The sequence below is a fragment of the Diaphorina citri genome, unplaced genomic scaffold (assembly GCF_000475195.1).
Source record: "Diaphorina citri unplaced genomic scaffold, Diaci psyllid genome assembly version 1.1 scaffold1381, whole genome shotgun sequence".
NCBI lineage: Eukaryota > Metazoa > Arthropoda > Insecta > Hemiptera > Psyllidae > Diaphorina > Diaphorina citri.
In genome coordinates, this window is record NW_007378807.1 from 62,925 (window position 1) to 83,101 (window position 20,177).

The 20,177-nt window shown below is 39.4% G+C and overlaps 2 protein-coding genes across 2 annotated transcripts; one reads left to right on the forward strand and one right to left on the reverse strand.

Annotated features, from left to right (window-relative positions):
- Positions 1-2,038: 2,038 nt before the first annotated feature.
- Positions 2,039-3,585, reverse strand: LOC103515608 (60S ribosomal protein L39). The gene is made up of 3 exons (XM_017446752.2): positions 3,428-3,585; positions 2,654-2,742; positions 2,039-2,165 (listed from the first exon to the last, which is right to left on the reverse strand). The coding sequence occupies exons 1-2, from the start codon at positions 3,568-3,570 to the stop codon at positions 2,694-2,696; spliced, it is 192 nt and encodes a 63-aa protein (XP_017302241.1). The 5' UTR covers positions 3,571-3,585; the 3' UTR covers positions 2,039-2,165; positions 2,654-2,693.
- An 11,209-nt stretch (positions 3,586-14,794) lies between these two features.
- LOC103515609 (circadian clock-controlled protein-like) lies at positions 14,795-18,980 on the forward strand. Its single transcript, XM_008480544.1, has 4 exons — positions 14,795-15,083; positions 17,681-17,961; positions 18,228-18,390; positions 18,811-18,980. Exons 1-4 carry the CDS (start codon positions 14,795-14,797, stop codon positions 18,978-18,980), a joined length of 903 nt encoding a protein of 300 aa, XP_008478766.1.
- The last annotated feature ends 1,197 nt before the right edge of the window (positions 18,981-20,177 follow it).

The window sequence follows — 20,177 nt, forward strand, 5'->3', positions numbered from 1 at the left end:
GGAGGAGGAGGAGGAGGAAGAGGAGTAGTAGGAGAAGAAGGAGACAGAGACAGAGAGAGAGCAATGAAAGAGGTAAGGTAAAAATACGATACAGGAAGGAGAGGAAGAGAGAGGGAAACATTTTAAGGAAGTAGGTAGCTCTCCTAGGAGAGAAGAAGGGAGAGGGAGAGAGAGAAATGTTTTAAGAAAGGTAAACAGCGAAAAAGGGAAGAGGAAAGTGGAATGGGAGAGTTAAAAATACAACAGAGAGAGAGAGAGAAAGAGAGAGAGGAGGAAGGAAAAGTAGAAGAAAAGGAAGAATGCTAACTGTTAACAGTAGGAAGGAAAAAGGACAGAGGGAGGGTGATAAAAATACGATTCAGAATTACAAAAAGGTGGGGAGAGGAGAAAGAAGGGGAAGTGGGGTTAGCTAGCGCAGAAAATAATAGAAAGGTACAAAGGTAAGGCGTTTCAAGTTTTTCTTTTAGTTCAAGGACACTCAAGGTAGGAATTCTAGGACATCATGAAACCCCATACCTAGGTAGTCACTTTGTGTATAAAAATGAAACAGAAACTGTCTTTTTTCTCGAAAGATGGGTGTTTCATCGCCGATTTTATTTCGCAGCTGCTTGAAAGGGAAAGAACGCCGTGTCCATGAAATACCTAGCCATGACACCTATCTCATGATGTTAGAAGGATTGGGGTTTAAACCCTTGGAAGCCTAGGATCTAGGTTCCTTCCGTGTGCTTTATTTCAACTGTAAAGCATGCTGAAATGCTCATTGAAAATATATCATTCCTTAGTCCCCATCTTACTTCTCGATAAATTTAATGACTTCCTTTGGACTAGAACCACCAACCTCCAGATCCGAAGTCCACCGCCCTAACAACTACACCAGACACCGCGGAGGTTCAAATCATAATTTATTACCTTCACCTTCATACAAATGGAAATTGAAATTTTTCAATTGGGTACTTACAGCAAGAGCCAGGAGGTACATACCTAGCTCTCTAACATCCTTACTTATCATGGAGATGTAATAAATAAACTAACAATGAAATGTCACCAACAGGAGAGAGAGAGAGAGAGAGAGACCATTTGGAGAGAAAGCTAGAGGGGAGAAAACCAGGGGAGAGGGAAGGGGAGAGAAATTCGGACTGAAAGGAGGAAAGGAAGAAGGGAAAGAAAAAGAGAGAGAAAAGAGGAGGAAGAAAGGGAAGAAGAGAGGAAGGAAAGCAAGAGAGGGACAAAAAAGGAAAGGAAGAAGAAACAGAAGAAACGAGGGAGGTGTATAAAACAGAGGGAGGGAGAGAAAGAGAAAAAGGTAGTAACAATGAGGAAGGAATAGTGACCTAGGTAGAAGGGGAAGAAAAGTAGAGGGAGAGTTAAATAGGGAGCAAAGGAGAACAAGGAAGAAATAGTGACTTCAGGGGGAGAAAAGTAAAAGAGGGAGGAATAGGGAGGAGGTGGAAAGGAGAAAGAGAAGTAATAAGAGTAAAATTCATAACTCGAGTAAGGAAAGCTTTCCTTTCAGTCCTATGCAAGCAGTTTAAATAAACACTATTATTATTATAGTTTATAAATTTTCAAGTCAAGGTCAGCACAGCAACCAGCAAGGTTAGAATTTAGTTTTCTCATTTATGAAGGTAGATAAACTAGGTAGTTAGGTACCTACAATCATACCGAACAGTGCTGTTCTTCATGGAAGCACCACCTAACTTCAAGATTTTTTTTTTTTTCCAACTCCTCCCATTTTACCATAAATGGTAGGTAGGTGAATATTCAACTTTTCAACTTGTATTCTCCTGATCCCCACTCCTTGGGGCTGGACTCTGAAAATTAGGAACATTTCCCCCATGGCCCAAAAAGTCACTGTTCGATGGATTCTTGCCCCCTCCCCCCAATAAAATCCTGGATTCAGACCTGCCTAGCCTTCTTTTAGTATTACTTATTTATTTATATGAGCCATCTGTAAAAACCAAAGTCTCCTTTGTAACACAATAAAAAAGAAAAAAAATTTCAATTTAAACAAATAAAGATAATCTTGTCACAGAATTTATTGAGAAAAAAATCTTCCACAGTTAATGTTACAATGCATTCAACTTGCAAAAGAAAAGGTTCTTTTGCAGAGAGAAGTTTCTTTGATGTCTTGATTTTTACCGTTTAAACCAAATAAAATAGAGTTAACTTGCATTCTCCTTATCCCCACCCCCTTGGGGCTGGACTCTGAAAATTAGGAACATTCCCCCCATGGCCCAAAAAGTCACTGTTTGATGGATTCTTGCCCCCTCCCCCCACTAAAATCCTGGATTCAGACCTGCCTAGCCCTTTTTTAGGATTACTTATTTATTTATATGAGCCATCTGTAAATACCAAAGTCTCCTTCGTAACACAATAAAAAAGAAAAAAAAAAAAAATTTCAATTTAAACAAATAAACATAATCTTGTCATAGTATTTATTGAGAAAAAAATCTTCCACAGTGAATGTTACAATGCGTTCAACATGCAAAAGAAAAGGTTCTTTTGCAGAGAGAAGTTTCTTTGATGTCTTGATTTTTACCGTTTAAACCAAATAAAATAGAGTTATTAGTATAGTACAGGATGTGATAGGAAGAGGTGCAGAAACAGCTTACAACTTCAGCTTTGTTCTTCTCCAATGACGCCTCTTGGCATTGTATAGTACAGGATGTGATAGGAAGAGGTGCAGAAACAGCTTACAACTTCAGCTTTGTTCTTCTCCAATGACGCCTCTTGGCATTGTATCTGAAACACACAACCAAACAGAATATGTGAGTAAAAATGAATTACTTAAAATAAACTACTGGGAACTTAGTTTGAAATGACTACTACATTCCAAGATTGAAAGGATGTTTTAAACCCTGCCTGAATAGCTCAAATAGCTAATAACAAAGTTAAGTCCAGTAATTTCATATTAAGTCCAGTAATATCATATAAATAATTTCATGTTTACAGGAATTAAAGACCCTTTCAAAAAGTTCAAAAACATGTGAATTCACTAAACAGAAACTCGAATGAGAGCAGTTTAGAAATCACCCCACCTAAACTATGGGCCAGTACTGTTGATTGAAACAACAGCCCACATTATTTAGAGGTCTGACCAGGGGATAGTTCCACAGAGAAAACAAAACTGAGAATGATTTCAGTCTTGAAAAGAACTAAGTTATATTTTATAATGTGAAACAAAACATGGCTCAACTAATGAGATCCTGCTTTGGGCGTACACACAGCAAAATCTCACAATCTTATTGGTTTGGTTATGGCTTACCTTTATAGTTGAATCTAATTAATAATAATTCCCCTTCGTTCCATGGTTCGGTTATGCTTGATCTAGTTTTGTTTCACATAATAATATACACCTCTCCTTCACTTCAAATCTTCCTTGGTGAACCCAGGGCCAGTGAAAATGTCTTATAATTTTCCAGCTTACCTGATCGTGTTTCCGGTTCTCATTCGGATCCACTGGGGGATGGGTCTGTTCTGCTTCAGCTTCTTAGCCAGCTTCATTTTGATCCGGAATGTCTTGTGGGCAGACTGTGGACAAAAATACAGAAGATGATTAACATATTTCATTTATTTATGAAGTTTCCATTTGGTACATATCTCAATTACTTAGATGAATATTCAACAAATGGTATATCCATCCATAAAAGCTGGAGCTTGTGCTACGGATGAGGATGAAAAGCTAAATTGCTAAATAAAAATTTTCTGTAAGTAACCCCAATATTGATTGCTTCACCTCAACATGTGAACATGATAGCAGTCAGCAATGCATATTTTGTTTACCTAGCATTTGCCTATGATACTCTTTGCAGTCTTTGACTGTCACAAATTTCTCAAGGATTATTGTCATAATTTAAGTGAAAACCTTCCAATTTTAATGAGAAACCGGGGATTATAAGCCTCTGTTGTGGAGTACTGTGGACTTAGCACATGTGCACACAAGAGACTCAAGTTATTCATTATTTTTGGCCCTAATTTAGGGAGTCCCCGACATGACGTGACTTGCAATGGTAAAGAACACTTAAATAAAAAAGATAATACCATTTATAAGCTTTAAAATTAAAGAAAAAGGTAATTTTTAAGAAAAATTGGATAGCAGAAAGCCAGCCGTTCCGAGAACGAACATTATCCCATCAGGATAAAATCCGCCCTGGGCGGGAATCGAACCCGCGGCCTAGCGCTTACAAGGCAGACGCACTACCAACTAAGCTAAGTAGGCTGGCACATTTATGTCGATCGAGAAGAATAATATGATTTCCACATACCAAACATCCCTACTCAAAGTTCCACTTTATGTAAACACTACCTACGTAGGTATAATATACACTTCTACTTCACTTCAAATCTTCCTTGGTGAACCCAGGGCCAGTGAAAATGTCTTATAATTTTCAAGCTTACCTGATCGTGTTTCCGGTTCTCATTCGGATCCACTGGGGGATGGGTCTGTTCTGCTTCAGCTTCTTAGCCAGCTTCATTTTGATCCGGAATGTCTTGTGGGCAGACTGCGGAAAAAAATACAGAAGATGATTAACATATTTCATTTATTTATGAAGTTTCCATTTGGTACATATCTCAATTACTTAGATGAATATTCAACAAATGGTATATCCATCCATAAAAGCTGGAGCTTGTGCTACGGATGAGGATGAAAAGCTAAATTGCTAAATATGGACAAAAATACAGAAGATGATTAACATATTTCATTTATTTATGAAGTTTCCATTTGGTACATATCTCAATTAGATGAATATTCAACAAATGGTATATCCATCCATAAAAGCTGGAGCTTGTGCTACGGATGAGGATGAAAAGCTAAATTGCTAAATAAAAATTTTCTGTAAGTAACCCCAATATTGATTGCTTCACCTCAACATGTGAACATGATAGCAGTCAGCAATGCATATTTTGTTTACCTAACATTTGCCTACGATACTCTTTGCAGTCTTTGCCTACAAAACAATACCTAGAGAGCTAAAAAAGACCCATATCACAAATTTCTCAAGGATTATTGTCATAATTTAAGTAAGTGAAAACCTTCCAATTTTAATGAGAAACCGGGGATTATAAGCCTCTGCTGTGGAGTAGTGTGGACTTAGCACATGTGCACACAAGAGACTCAAGTTATTCATTATTTATGGCCCTAATTTAGGGAACCCCCGACATGAAGCGATTTGCAATGGTAAAGAACACTTAAATAAAAAAGATAATACCATTTATAAGCTTTAAAATTAAAGAAAAAGGTAATTTTTAAGAAAAATTCAGTCTACTTACCATCGTGACACGATTTGGAAAACTTTTCAAAATCGAAATCCAAAATGGCCGTGAGTCAAAATGTAAACAAACTTTAGCGCGCTGTACTTATGGCGGTGAGAAGAGGAACTGTAAACTACGGTAGCTCTTTTGTGCTAGCGCATAAAAAAGGTGGATTCATACGATCACGAAGCTGCTAAGGTCGGGGCTTACCTACCAAGTTGGATTTTTTCAGAAATTTTTTCGATGAAAATCTCATTCTGGAGTCATGACGAGGGTTTTAACCCATATTCGGCCCCAAGCTACTTAGGTACCTACCTACTTACATTTACCTCAACTACCCTAGGTAGATAGATACCTTTTTACTTTCCTTATCCTATAGGAAGGAAAGTAATGTAATCGGGTCAAATTTTTTTTTACGTTTTTCGTCAGCCCTCATAGGGTGATTGGCTGATTGGTGATCGCTTTTGAGGTGGTAAAGGTAGGTGTAGGTACCTAGATCTAGGTAACAAAATAACAACACTGCAATTTGGTGTGGGATGAAGAATAATTCGTTTTATTGTGTAGGAAATAAAAGTGTAGTCGAAGACGAAGAAAAAGTAAAAAAAAGTCAGAAAATAAAATCTTATTGGTAAATTTCTTTACAAACCCTATTGGTACCTATCTGATCCCTACAAAGGTACAAAAATAATTAAGAAAAAATAAAAAAATAAATCTCTATGAAACATTGAACAAAACACTCAAAACAGAGACATCAAAAATAAACAATAAAAAAGGATAGCTCTCTTGGGATTTTTGGTCGCTCTGAGAAAATCATTAGCTAATAGCTATTCTTGAACCTTTGCCTGTAACCTTGAACCTTTGAATTGTTCTACAACCTTCACAATATTAGTATGACCTTCATTCAAGACAGCCTTGAACATTGCCAAAGTAAGAACTTTAATCTCTCTTGCTGTCGAGTTGCTTCTTCTCTTGAAGAAAAGTTACATCTAATACTGCGACTGCACACTGCGCCCTCTATTGTGAACTTGACTTTTCACCATTGACCTTGAAATTACGCGATCTAAGCGCTCGTAGCGGACATGAGTAGAAATGACCTTGAAATTTCGCTTTCTTAAACGTCCGCAGCGGACATGAGTGGAAATAAAATTTCGCTATCTAAGCGCTCTTAGCGGGCATCAGGGGAAACAGCTGCTCGTAGGGCACCGAGAGGAAGACCTTGTTCAGGACAGGTTTGGCAACCTTGGCGAAACCTTCCTCGGCAAATGGCAACAGGGCGTCGTACACCACCTTCCAGAATTGGTTGATGAACGTGAGAGCGATAGTACCTGGGGAGAAAAAGAGGTAGTAATTATAGTCGAACCTGACTAATTGGGAACCGTCTAAATGGGAAACCTGGATAAAAGGGGGGGGGGAGGAATCGGGCGCGACGATAAATTGGGATATTTGAACAGTCATTTATGTAGGTATACTGTATACCTACTGTTCAAATAGGTCTAAAGCTGTATCCTACACATAGTCGACCTCGTCAATCGACGAGGTAAAGAGGTGACTCTATGTTGACGAGACAGTGTACGGTTTCAGTCGACCTCGTTTGACCATCGATCGACGCGGTCGACCATGTTTGGATCGGACACACCAGAGTCCCTTTACTCCAGAAGTGAAATCAAAATCTACTGTGGAGCGAAGATGTTGACGCACCTGAAAACGCTTCCACAGGTTCCTATACCTTCGGATTCGCGACTGTCAAGTTGTCAATACCAGAAGTTTCAGTGTTTTTATGGCCGTGTTCACAGGTTGTGCAATGTTTTGGTTCGGATGCCCCCGAGGGTTAATATATAGTACGTATAATAAGGAGTGAAGCAGTATAGTAACCTACTTTGTCCTCTTCGGACCTTAAAGTCTTTTTCTGTCTAATAAGGCGTGACGTCTCTAAACTTTCATAGGTTCTCTAAACTTTGAGGTCCTAAGAATCAACTTTACCTATAGGTTCGCTAAACTTTGAAGTTAGAAGTCCCGAGTACTGAACTTTACCAAGTTGGCCCGGAGCCAACTCTTGGCTACCTAGCACGTGTAGCCTTTATTGGGCCGGGTCGGGCTTAGAATTGCCTTGATAAGTATATTGGTTTGGCCTAGTGCTCGCGAGAAATTGAGATCATATAGAGAGAGAAATTGGGTTCAATGCCCGACGTTGGTGTTTTGTTGAGCTTATTGGGTATACTAATATGCAGTTTCTTTCACTCATTGGTGTTAGGTATTAGTTGTACCCGATTTCTTTAGGTAGGTACCTATTTCGGCTCTGTTCTTTCACTTTTGTTAGGTAGCTAGGTTGGGGTAATTTTATTGTTTGCTCTTGTTCTTCCACTATAGGTTGGTTGGTAGGTAACTAGATTGGTTCTTTCTGCGGTCTGCGGGTAGCTCCTTTATTTCGGCAGTTCTCTCTGTTGGTAGATTACAGAATGCACCGTTGTGTGGGTTGGCATCCGGATGGCTGAAAATCTGGACAATCGTCTACTGCCAGCTAGTGTGGTTTGTTCATTTTTTAGGTGGTTGGGTAGGTTGTGGAGGTGCTCTTTCACCATTCATTATTCAGTAGGTATCTATGTTGGTTCTTTCTTTTGTTATAGTTATGGATTACTGAAATCAAGCCAAGTTTTGCATACTTTTCAGGGTTGGTATTCGGTCGTCTGCGGCGGGCTTTTCCGGGTCCCACTCAGGCTGCCGGAGTCAGGCGGGGTGCAGTCAAAATGTGAGGAAGCGGGTAGCTTAATTGTCACCGATTGGAGAGACCCCGTCACGTCGTGTCGTGAGAATACCTTTGTTGTTAAACTCGACGTTAAAGCCCCTATAAAAGTCCGCAGTCTATCTGACTAAACGTTAAATTTCAAACAATAGGAAGGCATTGTTGTAGGGGTAGCAAAAACCATCGCATTGCTGGCAGTGGACCTCCGTAAAAACGGTCCCTACTCGTATACCTACTAACAAAATTATATCAATAAAGAGGTGCTCTATTATTATTATTTTTTTTTTAAGAGGTTTGACAGAGGGAACTGTAACTGCTATGATCTTATCGTCCCGAAATCGAAGAGAGAAGGAAGACAGGATAGGAATATCGATCGACGGCTGCAGACTATGTGTGGACACGGCTTAAGAGAAAATGTAGATCGGGAGGTAGAAGTCCATTACCGCCCAACACGTTCAAATATGTACCTTGTTTTTTCTTTTCGCCGCGCGCCAGAAGAATACGTGCGCCATTCGGCCGTACATCTGCGCTCTGTGCGCATTTTATTAGCTTAGGAGATGTTACTTATGTAAAATTTAAAATTGTAATAAATAAATCAAATCAAAAAAAAAAAAAAAAAATCACTCGGGGCGGTTATGTGTGACCTGACCTTTATTCGTCAAAAATAGAAAGCTTTACCAACTTACCATCTTTGAACTTAGGGATGAGACTTTGTAGCGTGTTCTTGATACATTCGTTGAAATCCGGGGAGTTTCGGTAGCAGATCTCTGCATAGGTTGCTGAAATCAGAATGGAAGTAACATAGGAATCAAATCTCAAATTCTTTATTTTAAAGTAAAGCTTTTTCACAACTTTTGTGGTTATCACTAAGTGCCTCCTTTGCAATCACTTTCCTTAGATATTTCAATAATCTTTTTATCCTGGTAATGCCGCCACTGGTCGCTACTCAAATATTATTGTTTGTGGTTCAGTAAATTGCAGAACTCACTCAGAAAAAGAGACCTTAGAGGGCTCTTGATGACCCGATTCATACCAAAATAAACCTAATACTGAGAAACAAATCAGCCTAGTTATCTTGCAGAGTCGCTAGTCTGTCTTGCAAGAGCTACGTCGTGGGTTCAATACCCGCCCGGGGCGGATTTTATTCTAAACATCAGATAAGATTCGTTCTCGGAACGGCTGTCTTTCTCCTATCCTGTCTTCCCTTCTTCGCTTTCGGGACGAATAGACCTTAGCAGTTACCTACAGTTCCCTCTCGAAGTAGATAGGCCTAGATACTCTAGGCCAGGGGTTTCCAACTAGCGGCCCGCGGGCCACATGTGGCCCGCCAAACCATTTTTGTGGCCCGCGAAGCTTTTTGGGATTTGTACAGACATAAACCTGGAAAATGACCCCCTTTAATGTTCAGCTACAAGTAGGAGAATGCTTTTTGAAAAATTTCGCCTGCGGCACTCAAAATTCAATCGAACTGCATTTCTGAAAAGTTGGGGGGGGGAGGGGGGTTTCTGCAATGCTCCCCTAATATGTACATATGTGGCCCGCGAAGTTCCTCCCAATGTAGCATGTGGCCCGCATACACATGGAAGTTGGAAACCCCTGCTCTAGGTATGTTCTTTATTATTTTTTATTTTTTTTAAGAGGTTTGACAGAGGGAACTGCAACTGCTATGGTCTTATCGTCCCGAAATCGAAGAGAGAAGGAAGACGCCCTTGCTGTAATAGAAACAATATATAGGTAACAGCTAGATAGATATAGGAAGGAAGGTGGGTAAATAGATTATATGCCTATGTAGATAGATAGATTTATGGGGTAGATAGATACCTACTTGTACCTTGTACCTAGATAACGAGATTTAGATAATGAAACAATCCTGGCTTAATTGAGAAACATCCCCATTTAACTAAAAGTGTCTCTTCTAGGTAGGACGAGGGAAATGATATAGATTTGTAGAATAAGAGGAAGGTTAAGCAAGCTGAGTTAATTTGTAAGAGCCAGGTCGTGGGTTCGATTCCCGCCTGGGGCGGATTTTATTCTAAACAAATTCGGTTGGCTTTCTGTTATATCCTGTTTTCGTTCTACTTTCGCTTTCGGAATGATAGGACCTTAAAAAAAATAAAAAAAAAAACACAAGTAGGTATTGAGTGCGAATTACTATGTATTACATAGGTGTTAATGTGTTTTATCATCAGATTACTCAAGGAAAAGTTTACTTTTAATTAGTAGGTACACACCTATTTTTCCTGCTACGCAATAATCCTTACCTACCTATAAGTAATCTTTGATTTTAGATACCTATTTTACCTTCCTGTGGAAGGTGCTGTGGTCCAAGTGGTTATTAGTAGGTACCTATCTCTATTCGTAGGTAATACCTCCTGTGTTAGGCGTGCTACCTACCTATACCTACAGGTATAATTAGATACCTACCTACATGCGAACGCAATTTCCCTTATCAAACCAATCATTACAATCATTTGAAAATTCACACATTACCAAATACCTAGGGCTTTGTAGTTTGTTTGATGCTTGTTTTTTTTTTTTTTTTTCAAATGTACCTATGTTTGAGCTATCAGTCAGATGACGAACAAATCTATCAATCTTAGCAGGTGGTAGAATAGAATGAGTGCATAGGTAATGTATGAGTAATCAAGGGCGTGACGAGACCTTTATTACGCGTTAGGCCTGTCACATTACTTAAGCCTCGGTGGTGTAGTGGTCAAGGCGCTCGCCAGGTAAACAGGAGGGCGTGGGTTCAATCCCAGCCGAGGTATGGAATTTTATCCTCAATATAATTTGAGAATTTGATCACAATAATAGTAGTAGCCTACTGCTGGAGTAAAGGGACTTTTCAGTCCTATGCGAGCAGTATAAATAAACACTATTATTATTATTATTATTAAGCGGTAGGTACGCGCTAAGCCGCGCCGTCAGAAAATCCAAAGCGCGCGAATTAATGATAAGCTGTGTCCACACATATTCGACGCCGCGCCGTCGTCCGGGGGTCGAAAGACGAGGTGAATTTATGCTGTCGAGGCAATGTACGGTTTTAGTCGATCCACGGCGTCAACTCTGTGTGGATACGGCCTCTCGCCTAGGTCGCCTAAAGGTGGCGTTCCGATCCTAGCGACCGAGTCGCGCGACCAAGCTGTGCGACCGCTTCCTACTGCTTTTTATGTATTCTTATGAAGTACTTTCCGAACCATAAAGGTGCGTTTTCACCAACGCGACCTCTGTCGCGCGACGTGACCTGTTTTCACTTGCAACATTTATTTCGTGACGCTTCGGTGTCGTCTGTCTGTCACTCTGTCAGTCTGTCTGCCTGTTCCCATAGAAGGACTTATCCAAACCTGGTCGACCTATATATCAGATTAAAGGTCTTTTTATCAGGATCACGAAAATGGTGGTGCAAATTTTGTTCAGAGAACCATAAAGCCAAAAAAAAACTGGTTTTGGGGGATTTTTTTTTTTTTTTTTTTTTTTTTTTCTTTCACACAAATACCTAGTTCCTCTATTATCTCCGGCGTTCCGTACAATGTGGGCATCAAGGCATCAACGGGTTAAAATTGAAGTCTCTATTATTAAAGTGAAGTCATGAATTCAAATTAACCCTAACATACCCTCTGTACTGTGATATTTTACATTATGTCGATCCACCTACTATTTAATTAGATACGTAGATAATTATGTACTGATAAATTACATTATTATAGGTATAGGTAACTTATAAACAGTTATGTTTGTACCTATATAAGTTACGTTACATAATTATTAGTTGGATAATTTTATTGATAGTTAGTAGGAGGTTGAAGTTAATGACTTGCTGAGAAATTTCATTACCCTCCTCACGCCCAAGGTCCACACTTGTGGACACAAAAATTAGTTTTCTAAGAGCCCAGACTATTCTTATTGAACTTCTTCTTGGTTGACGCCCAAGGTCCACGCCCGTGGACAAGAGTGAGAGCGAGAACTCTTAAGCTGTGTCCACACATGGTCGACGACCGTCGATCGACGAGGTGGATCTATGTTGTCGAGGCAGTGTGGACGGTTTCAATCGACGTCGATCGACGGCCCCAGACTATGTGTGGACACAGCTTAAGAGAAAATGTAGACCGGGAGCTAGAAGTCCATTAGCGCCCAACACGTTCAAATGTGTACCTTGTTTTTTCTTTTCGCCGCGCGCCAGAAGAGTACGTGCGCCATTCGGCCGTACATCTGCGCTCTGTGCGCATTTTATTAGCTTAGGAGATGTTACTTACGTAAAATTTAAAATTGTAATAAATAAATCAAATAAAAAAAAAAAAAAAAAATCTTAGAAAAATAATTTTTGTGTCCACATCAAGTGTGGACCTTGGGCGTGAGGAGGGTAATTAAATTTCTCAGCAAGTCATTAACTTCAACCTCCTACTACCTAACTATCAATAAAATTATCCAACTAATAATAAATTATGTAACGTAACTTATATAGGTACAAACATAACTGTTTATAAGTTACCTATACCTATAATAATGTAATTTATCAGTACATAATTATATCTACTCAATAGGTACGTATCTATTAAATAGTAGGTGGATCGACATAATGTAAAATGTCACAGTACAGAGGGTATGTTAGGGATAATTTGAATTCATGACTTCACTTAATAATAGAGACTTCAATTTTAACCCGTTGATGCCTTGCTGCCCAAATTGTACGTAACGCCGGAGATAATAGAGGAACTAGGTATATAATAATAATAATAATAATAATAATAATAATAATAATAATCCATTTTAAAAGAGAGAGTTTATCAAAAATAGACCTTTACCTGAATTGCAACAATGTAAGTATTTCCTGCAATCTGATTGGTTCCTTCATTTTGGGTTGATGACTCATTGCTGTCACATTGATCTGGATGAACTATAGCTATTATATATCTATACGGTAGAAAATCCACCTAGATTATACAAAAGAGGCCGGCATTAAAATATCTAGTTAAAGTTATATCTATACATCTTCAGAAGAGTTAGTCAGGTAGGTATCCATTTCAATGTATTTCAATGTCTCACTAACAAGGTATCTACTCCCACAAGATCTACTTCATGTTTCTAAAGCTGAATAGATAAGTAGATCTGGTTGGAAATTTTTTATACTTATTTTATGGGAAAATGTAGGTAGGTAATATGTAATATGGAATGGAAAAATGTGTTGTGAATATGTACAACTTTCCTTATCATAATTATCAAAGAATCAGTTTCTTCTATGTTCTACTTCTACCTTATGTTTATGTAACAACAATGAAGGGAGTGAGTGAGAGAAAGAGAGAGAGAGTGAGAGAGAGAGGGAGTGAGAGAGAGAGAGAGAGATAAAGAGTGAGTCAGAGTGAGTGAGAGAGAGAGAGAGGGAGAGTGAGAGAGAGAGAGAGAGAGTGAGTGAGAGCGAGAGCGAGAGTGAGAGAGGGGGGGGGAGAAAAAAAAAATATGTTAATGTTGAAGAATCAATATTAATCTATAGGTCCCGAGTCCCGAGCTCTATTAGGCCAGACACTCAGACCATCTGACAGACCCGCTGTCTGAGCGTGAATGGCTGGTCCTACAAACTCTGGTTCCTTCTCAATCGGTCCAGTTAGCGGAAACACTGTCACCACATACTAACCATCAACCGTCACCACATAATTATACCTATAGGTATTACAGGATTAGAAAAGAACGTACCTATGTACCTAATATTTATGTAAATAGACTAAATAGCTACCTAGGAATATTTTATCTATTTAGATAATAGAGGTAACAGAGGTACTCAATTTGTCTATTATGATTATGATAGTACCTAGGAACTAGCCAACCAGGATCACCATAGGAACTATCACTTTCCATTGAAGACTTAGGTAGGTACATTGTATTTAACCACTAGATACTACTACCTTTACCTATCCACTATTGAAGTAGGTAGGTATTATCTACCTACCTATTATCAGTATTGTGACCACTTTCATTGCATCAGGATTAGATTAGGTATGTATTACCTGGTTTATAGGTAGGTAACTATAGTTTATAGGTAGGTAACTATAGATTTATTGAGACTTAGACACTATCTACCTATCTATCTATCTAGGTATCTATTCCGCTAGACTATATTTCGGTAGGTACATACTTACCTACCTATATTTTTATTTAGAAGGTACCCAATATATTTATATCTTCCTACCTAGGTAATCCAGACACGGGTATAATGACTGGTTTTTGATGCTACTTTCACTTTGGTTTAGTTTTTCAAACAACGAGGTTTAGTTTTTTAAACAACAAACAAAAAATATTTAATAATGTTGAGACGCGACATTCTATTTTTATTCATCAATAAAGAACATACCTGCCAGCCTAGTTAGCTTAGTTGGTAGTGCGTCTGCCTTGTAAGCACTAGGCCGCGGGTTCGATTCCCACCCGGGGCGGATTTTATCCTGATGGGATAATGTTTGTTCTCGGAACGGCTGGCTTTCTCCTATCCTGTCTTCCTTCTCTCTTCGATTTCGGGACGATAAGACCATAGCAGTTACAGTTCCCTCTGTCAAACCTCTTAAAAAAAAAAAAAAAATATTTTTTACAATTATTTATACCTGTTCCAGCTAGGCCAGTTAAATATGTATTAGATAGTCAATAGGTACACATATTATAGGTATTTCTTCCCCGTTTATTTTCCGTTTTTGATAGTTAGGTTGTTGATTTGTATTAGATAGTAAAGGGAAACCGTTTATATTGTAAATAAATAAATAAATAAATAGTAGTGGGGTCTATAAACTGACTTGTGAATGTGGTGCAGAATACGTAGGCATGACCCGTAGAAACATTAAAACACGAACGGAAGAACATATCGTAGCTGCCAGGAACTCAACTAAAGGCAGATCCAACTATGCAGACCACCTAATTGATGAGGGCCATGACTACAAGAAGACTAAAATAGAGGTCTTATACAAAGGGAACAAATACCGTGAAGTCATGAGCTACGAACAAATTTACATCCACGAGTCGGTCAGAAGAAATTTGAATCTAAACGCGGTAATAGACACTCTTCCATCTTTAGTCTATGCTACTGAACAGCTGATTCAAGATCACAATGCACGCCCAACACCTACGCAAACAACAACAAACCAACCTCAGTCATCTTGAAAAAGCCTACGAGTGAGGCGAAACTCGAGTCGGTGTAAAGAATAATCCCCAACTAAGAACCCTAGTCAAATAGAAAATAAGGTAAGCCATTATCTAATTTGGGTGTCTAATATGAATCTAATTAATAATAAACCTCTTTTTTTTTAAGGTTACATCGGATCAACGGTTATCGACATAAATAGGTTAAGGAAAGTCGTGTGATGTTCACACCAGATGTTTTAATACTGTGGACTTAATGTCATTGAGCCTAATGTCAGTTCGGTGATTATTTTATATTTGGTGATATGTTTAGCACCTGGACACCAAATCTATTCGGGTAATTATCTATTTGGGGTTTGCTGATACCTAATAATTACTGATGGGGATTTAGGTTGACTGTCCTATACAGGGTGTCAAAAAATAAATGATACAATCAAATTCAAATATCTTGAAAACTAATGAAAAAAGATAGAAAATTAGAAAGATAGAATTCGTGTTTTCGCTGATTGTCCTATCTTTTTGGGGGGGACCTTTAATGGTGACCTCTGGAATTTTAGCAGGTGTCCCCTTCAAGGTCATTTCAAGGTCAACTTTAATTTTTTAAATGGAACCCTATATTTTTGAAGTCAGAAATGAAATCAACATAAAAAAGTAAGTTCATTTTGTATGAAACTTTTTTGGTCCCTTTTGAACTAATTTTGGACACCCTGTATGTATATTTGTACGATAATAATTACTGATGAACATCTAGGTTGACTGTCCTAAAGTATTGCATGTGTCAGCACCAGGAAAGATGAATACCCTTGCAACGATTTGGTGACTAACACCACCAGATTTTTTTTTTTTCCAGGGACATTCACTTTATGAGTTTATGGCAACTTCATATTAGAACTAATCAGAATTGAAGTCATGGAAGCGCTAGGCGCTAAGTACCTATAGTGTGTCCAGATCAATGTGACAGCAAAAAAAAAAAAAAAATAGGCATTGTTGCCAAATATGTCACAGTCATGTGCAATGGTAGAGAATCTTTAAAAGGGGGAGGTATATTGCACAGTGCTTCCTCCGACAGTGAAACAAAGTCAGGTAAGGCGATATCCACCTTACCTGACCACCGAGGTATAGGTACCTATTGGCTATTGGGTACCTTAATAAAAAAAAAGTTTTGATACTTATAGGGAACTGTAAAGAGGTCTTAGCGTTCCCAAATAGAAGAGAAAAGCAGGACAGGATAGGAGAAAGCCAGACGTTCCAAGAACGAACCTTATCTGTTAAGGATAAAGTTCGCCCTTGCCTGGAATCGAACCCGCGACCTAGGCGCGCTACCCTCCAAGCTAACTGGGCTGTTAATATTTGATGAGTAGATAAAACTATCGAAAAACCATGAAACTCCATTTCTCGTTACCATATTCCGGGCTGCGCGGCGCTTCGAACTTGACGTTCGCGCACCTTCCGGCACGCTTGGTTCCTATTTCAGCACAAATGGACTTGAAAGGGTTAATCAAAGTTAATCATAACAGCTAAGGATATGAGGAGAGTTTATGATAACATAGATATATAACACTATAACATGTATAAAATTATAACATTATAACATGGATGACATGGTTATCTATCGTTTATAACAGAGAGAGCACAGACAAAAGGATATGTGGCAGGAAATTTAGGTCAGAGTGGAAGAGGGAGGTAACGTCCTTACGTGAGTTCAAAGTGTCCTTATGCAGTGATACCAGTAATACTACGAGAATTATACCTTTTATTATTACCACCTATAAATAAATATAACTAGATAGCTACCTAAATAAGGACAGAATCATCATACCAACAACAGGAAATTTAGGTCAGAGTGGAAGAGGAGGTAACGTCCTTACGTGATTTCAAAGTGTCCTTATGCAGTGATACCAGCAATATTACGAGAATTATACCTTTTATTATTACCACCTATAAATAAATATAACTAGATAGCTACCTAAATAAGGACAGAATCATCATACCAACAGTTTCATAGAGCATTCGTTCTCGGAACGGCTGGCTTTCTCCTATCCTGTCTTCCTTCTCTCTTCGATTTCGGGACGATAAGATCATAGCAGTTACAGTTCCCTCTGTCAAACCTCTTAAAAAAAGAAATAATAATAATAGAGCACCTCTTTATTGATATAATTTTGTTAGTAGGTATACGAGTAGGGACCGTTTTTACGGAGGTCCTATATATAAAAAAACTACCTCTGCTCCCACCTTTGCAACCGGCTTTCCACCCAAAAAGATCATTATAAAGTTAGAAGGAATGTCCGAATTTCGAGGCCCTAACAAAATGTTCTCACAGATCGCCAAACTTTATTAGTAGATACTAAAGATGGAGGAGAAGAGAGGTTTGGTGTCGTAGGACGTAGAAGCTTATCCTGTCCTTTAGAGCTGTTTGTCCCTACACCCTAGGCATAAGCCTCGGGTCGGGCTTTTTGTGTATGCTGTTCGCGATGTACTCCGTAGGTTCTCATGTTTTCGGCGCAACCAATAAGACGGCGGTTTAGGATCTAGAAAATATGAAGCGTCCTCAACATCTCCTCTTCATTTCAGGTCTGAAGGAGCTCAATCTGACCGGTCTAGACCCGGTCCACGTTCCAGAACTCCTGCTCAACTATGAGAACGGAGACATCGAGGGTAAAATGATCATCCGAGACTCCTACACCCACGGACTGTCCTCTATCAAAGTCCTGGATGTGAGGTCTATGGTGCGCAATCCGGAGAAGTTCGAGATGGAGGTGGACTACTATCTGCCCAAAGTGCGCACCACGGGGGTGTACAAGATGGACGGCCTTATTGGGCAGTTCCCCGTTCAGGGCAAAGGTTACTACCAGGTAAGTATCTGCTTTGTGAGAAGCTACTTACCTACCTCCTCACATTAAGCAAGGGAAATTCAGGCTGGTATACTCCCTGAAGTCCCCCAGCCAGACTAAGCTGGTCCACTCCCTGTTTAACGTCTCCCAGCCAGACGGTTTAACGTCTCCCAGCCAGACGGTTTAACGGCCCCCAGCCAGACGGTTTAACGGCCCCCAGCCAGACAGACATTGTTGCTTTGTTGTAAAGGGAATAAAACCATGACTCTTTCAATCCCTTCCATCAGGTGAACATGACCGACGTCAGTGGAACTTGGAAGATCAAGGGCCATCGCGTTCTGGACGACACTAAGGAAGCCTACATGAAGATCACCGACTTCGGCATGAGACCAAATGTAGGACACATGGACATCAACATGAGCAACCTCGTGAACGGAAACCCGGAACTGAGTGAGTACCTTTACCCTAATTTCTGTTGTAGCCAGCGTCAGCGCAGTTTCAGCTTGAAGGTTAGCACGCTTGCCTTGTAAGTGCCAAGTTGAGGTTTCGAGTGCCGAACGAGGTAATCTTTATCTTAAACAGATAGTCACCTAAGGTTCGTTCTCGGAACGGGTGGATTTCTCCTATCACGTCCTCCTTCTCTCATCGATTTCGGCAAGATAAAAACCGTAGCAGTTACAGTTCCCTCTATCAAACCTCTCAAAATAATAGGTAGATACTTATTTCAGTCGAACCTGTCTAATTGGGAATTCAAGGGATCGGCAATTTTTTCCCCCGATTCCTCCCCCCCCCCTTTTATCCAGGTTTCCCATTTAGACGGTTCCCAATTAGTCAGGTTCGACTATAATTACTACCTCTTTTTCTCCCCAGGTACTATCGCTCTCACGTTCATCAACCAATTCTGGAAGGTGGTGTACGACGCCCTGTTGCCATTTGCCGAGGAAGGTTTCGCCAAGGTTGCCAAACCTGTCCTGAACAAGGTCTTCCTCTCGGTGCCCTACGAGCAGCTGTTTCCCCTGATGCCCGCTAAGAGCGCTTAGATAGCGAAATTTTATTTCCACTCATGTCCGCTGCGGACGTTTAAGAAAGCGAAATTTCAAGGTCATTTCTACTCATGTCCGCTACGAGCGCTTAGATCGCGTAATTTCAAGGTCAATGGTGAAAAGTCAAGTTCACAATAGAGGGCGCAGTGTGCAGTCGCAGTATTAGATGTAACTTTTCTTCAAGAGAAGAAGCAACTCGACAGCAAGACACGTGAGTGTACTATTCATACTAAGTGTTCATTGATACTCCAACTTGATATGTTTAGTCAATGACGACTTCGGTACGTTCAAGTACCGAAGTTTGGGAATCAGTAGTAAAGTCAAATTTGACTGTACTATTGATTGATATTCCAACCTGATATATGTTGAGTCAATGACGTTATAGTAAGTTCGGTGTGTTGACTGTTATACCTACTGTTGATAGTTTTAAGGACAACCACTATGTTAGGGTAACTCGGTATCTGAACTTCTCTAAGGACCTACAGACCTACAACTTAGCCAAACTGGTCCTCATATTACTGATTGGGCCTTCAGATTATTAGTCATTGACGAGCTGAGCCAGGTTGTTTTGTTTACGAGCTATAGGTAGTAAACTTACGAGAGATATACGTAGATACGTCGCATCGAAAGGAAAGTTCGAGAGTCTAGCATAGATATTAGACTCTAGTCTATAGAGCCAGACAGTACGTTGTAGATAGTAAAATTACTTCTCAAACTACCTCTGATAATGTTCGTTCTCGGAACGGCTGGCTTTCTCCTATCCTGTCTTCCTTCTCTCTTCGATTTCGGGACGATAAGAATAAAAAAAAAAACCCATTTTACGATTTTTTACAAGACTTTTTTTGTAAAAAAAAAAGAGCATTTTAAATCAGGAAAACATGAAATACCTAGTATCTAGGGATAGGCACCCACAAATAATATTGAGGGAAACATCAAATACCTATACCTAGGAATAGGTACCTAATAAATAATATTGAATCATGATACTTACGTAACTCCACCCCACCTCTCAGCACAGCCGCCCTCGATAGGCTCACGCAAAGGCAAACAAAAGCCGCCACGAAGAATTTCATGATCGAAAAAATAAAATAACCCAGTCAAACACACAACTAAAACACTTGAAAAAAAGCTCTGGAAAAAGTAGGAAATTTGTAATTCAAATAGAAAAAATCAAGTTGTAAAATGAAATTAAGT

Bases quoted from the DNA above. Each gene is read 5' to 3' on its own strand.
- LOC103515608 (XM_017446752.2), bottom strand. From the start codon at position 3,570: ATGAAATATGTTAATCATCTTCTGTATTTTTGTCCACAGTCTGCCCAC. The intron at 2,743-3,427 runs GTAAGCTGGAAA...TGTGTGTTTCAG, and splicing joins AGAACCGGAAACACGATCAG to ATACAATGCCAAGAGGCGTC.
- LOC103515609 (XM_008480544.1), top strand. From the start codon at position 14,795: ATGACCCGTAGAAACATTAAAACACGAACGGAAGAACATATCGTAGCT. The intron at 15,084-17,680 runs GCCCAACACCTA...TCTTCATTTCAG, and splicing joins GATTCAAGATCACAATGCAC to GTCTGAAGGAGCTCAATCTG. The intron at 18,391-18,810 runs GTGAGTACCTTT...TTTTCTCCCCAG, and splicing joins GAACGGAAACCCGGAACTGA to GTACTATCGCTCTCACGTTC.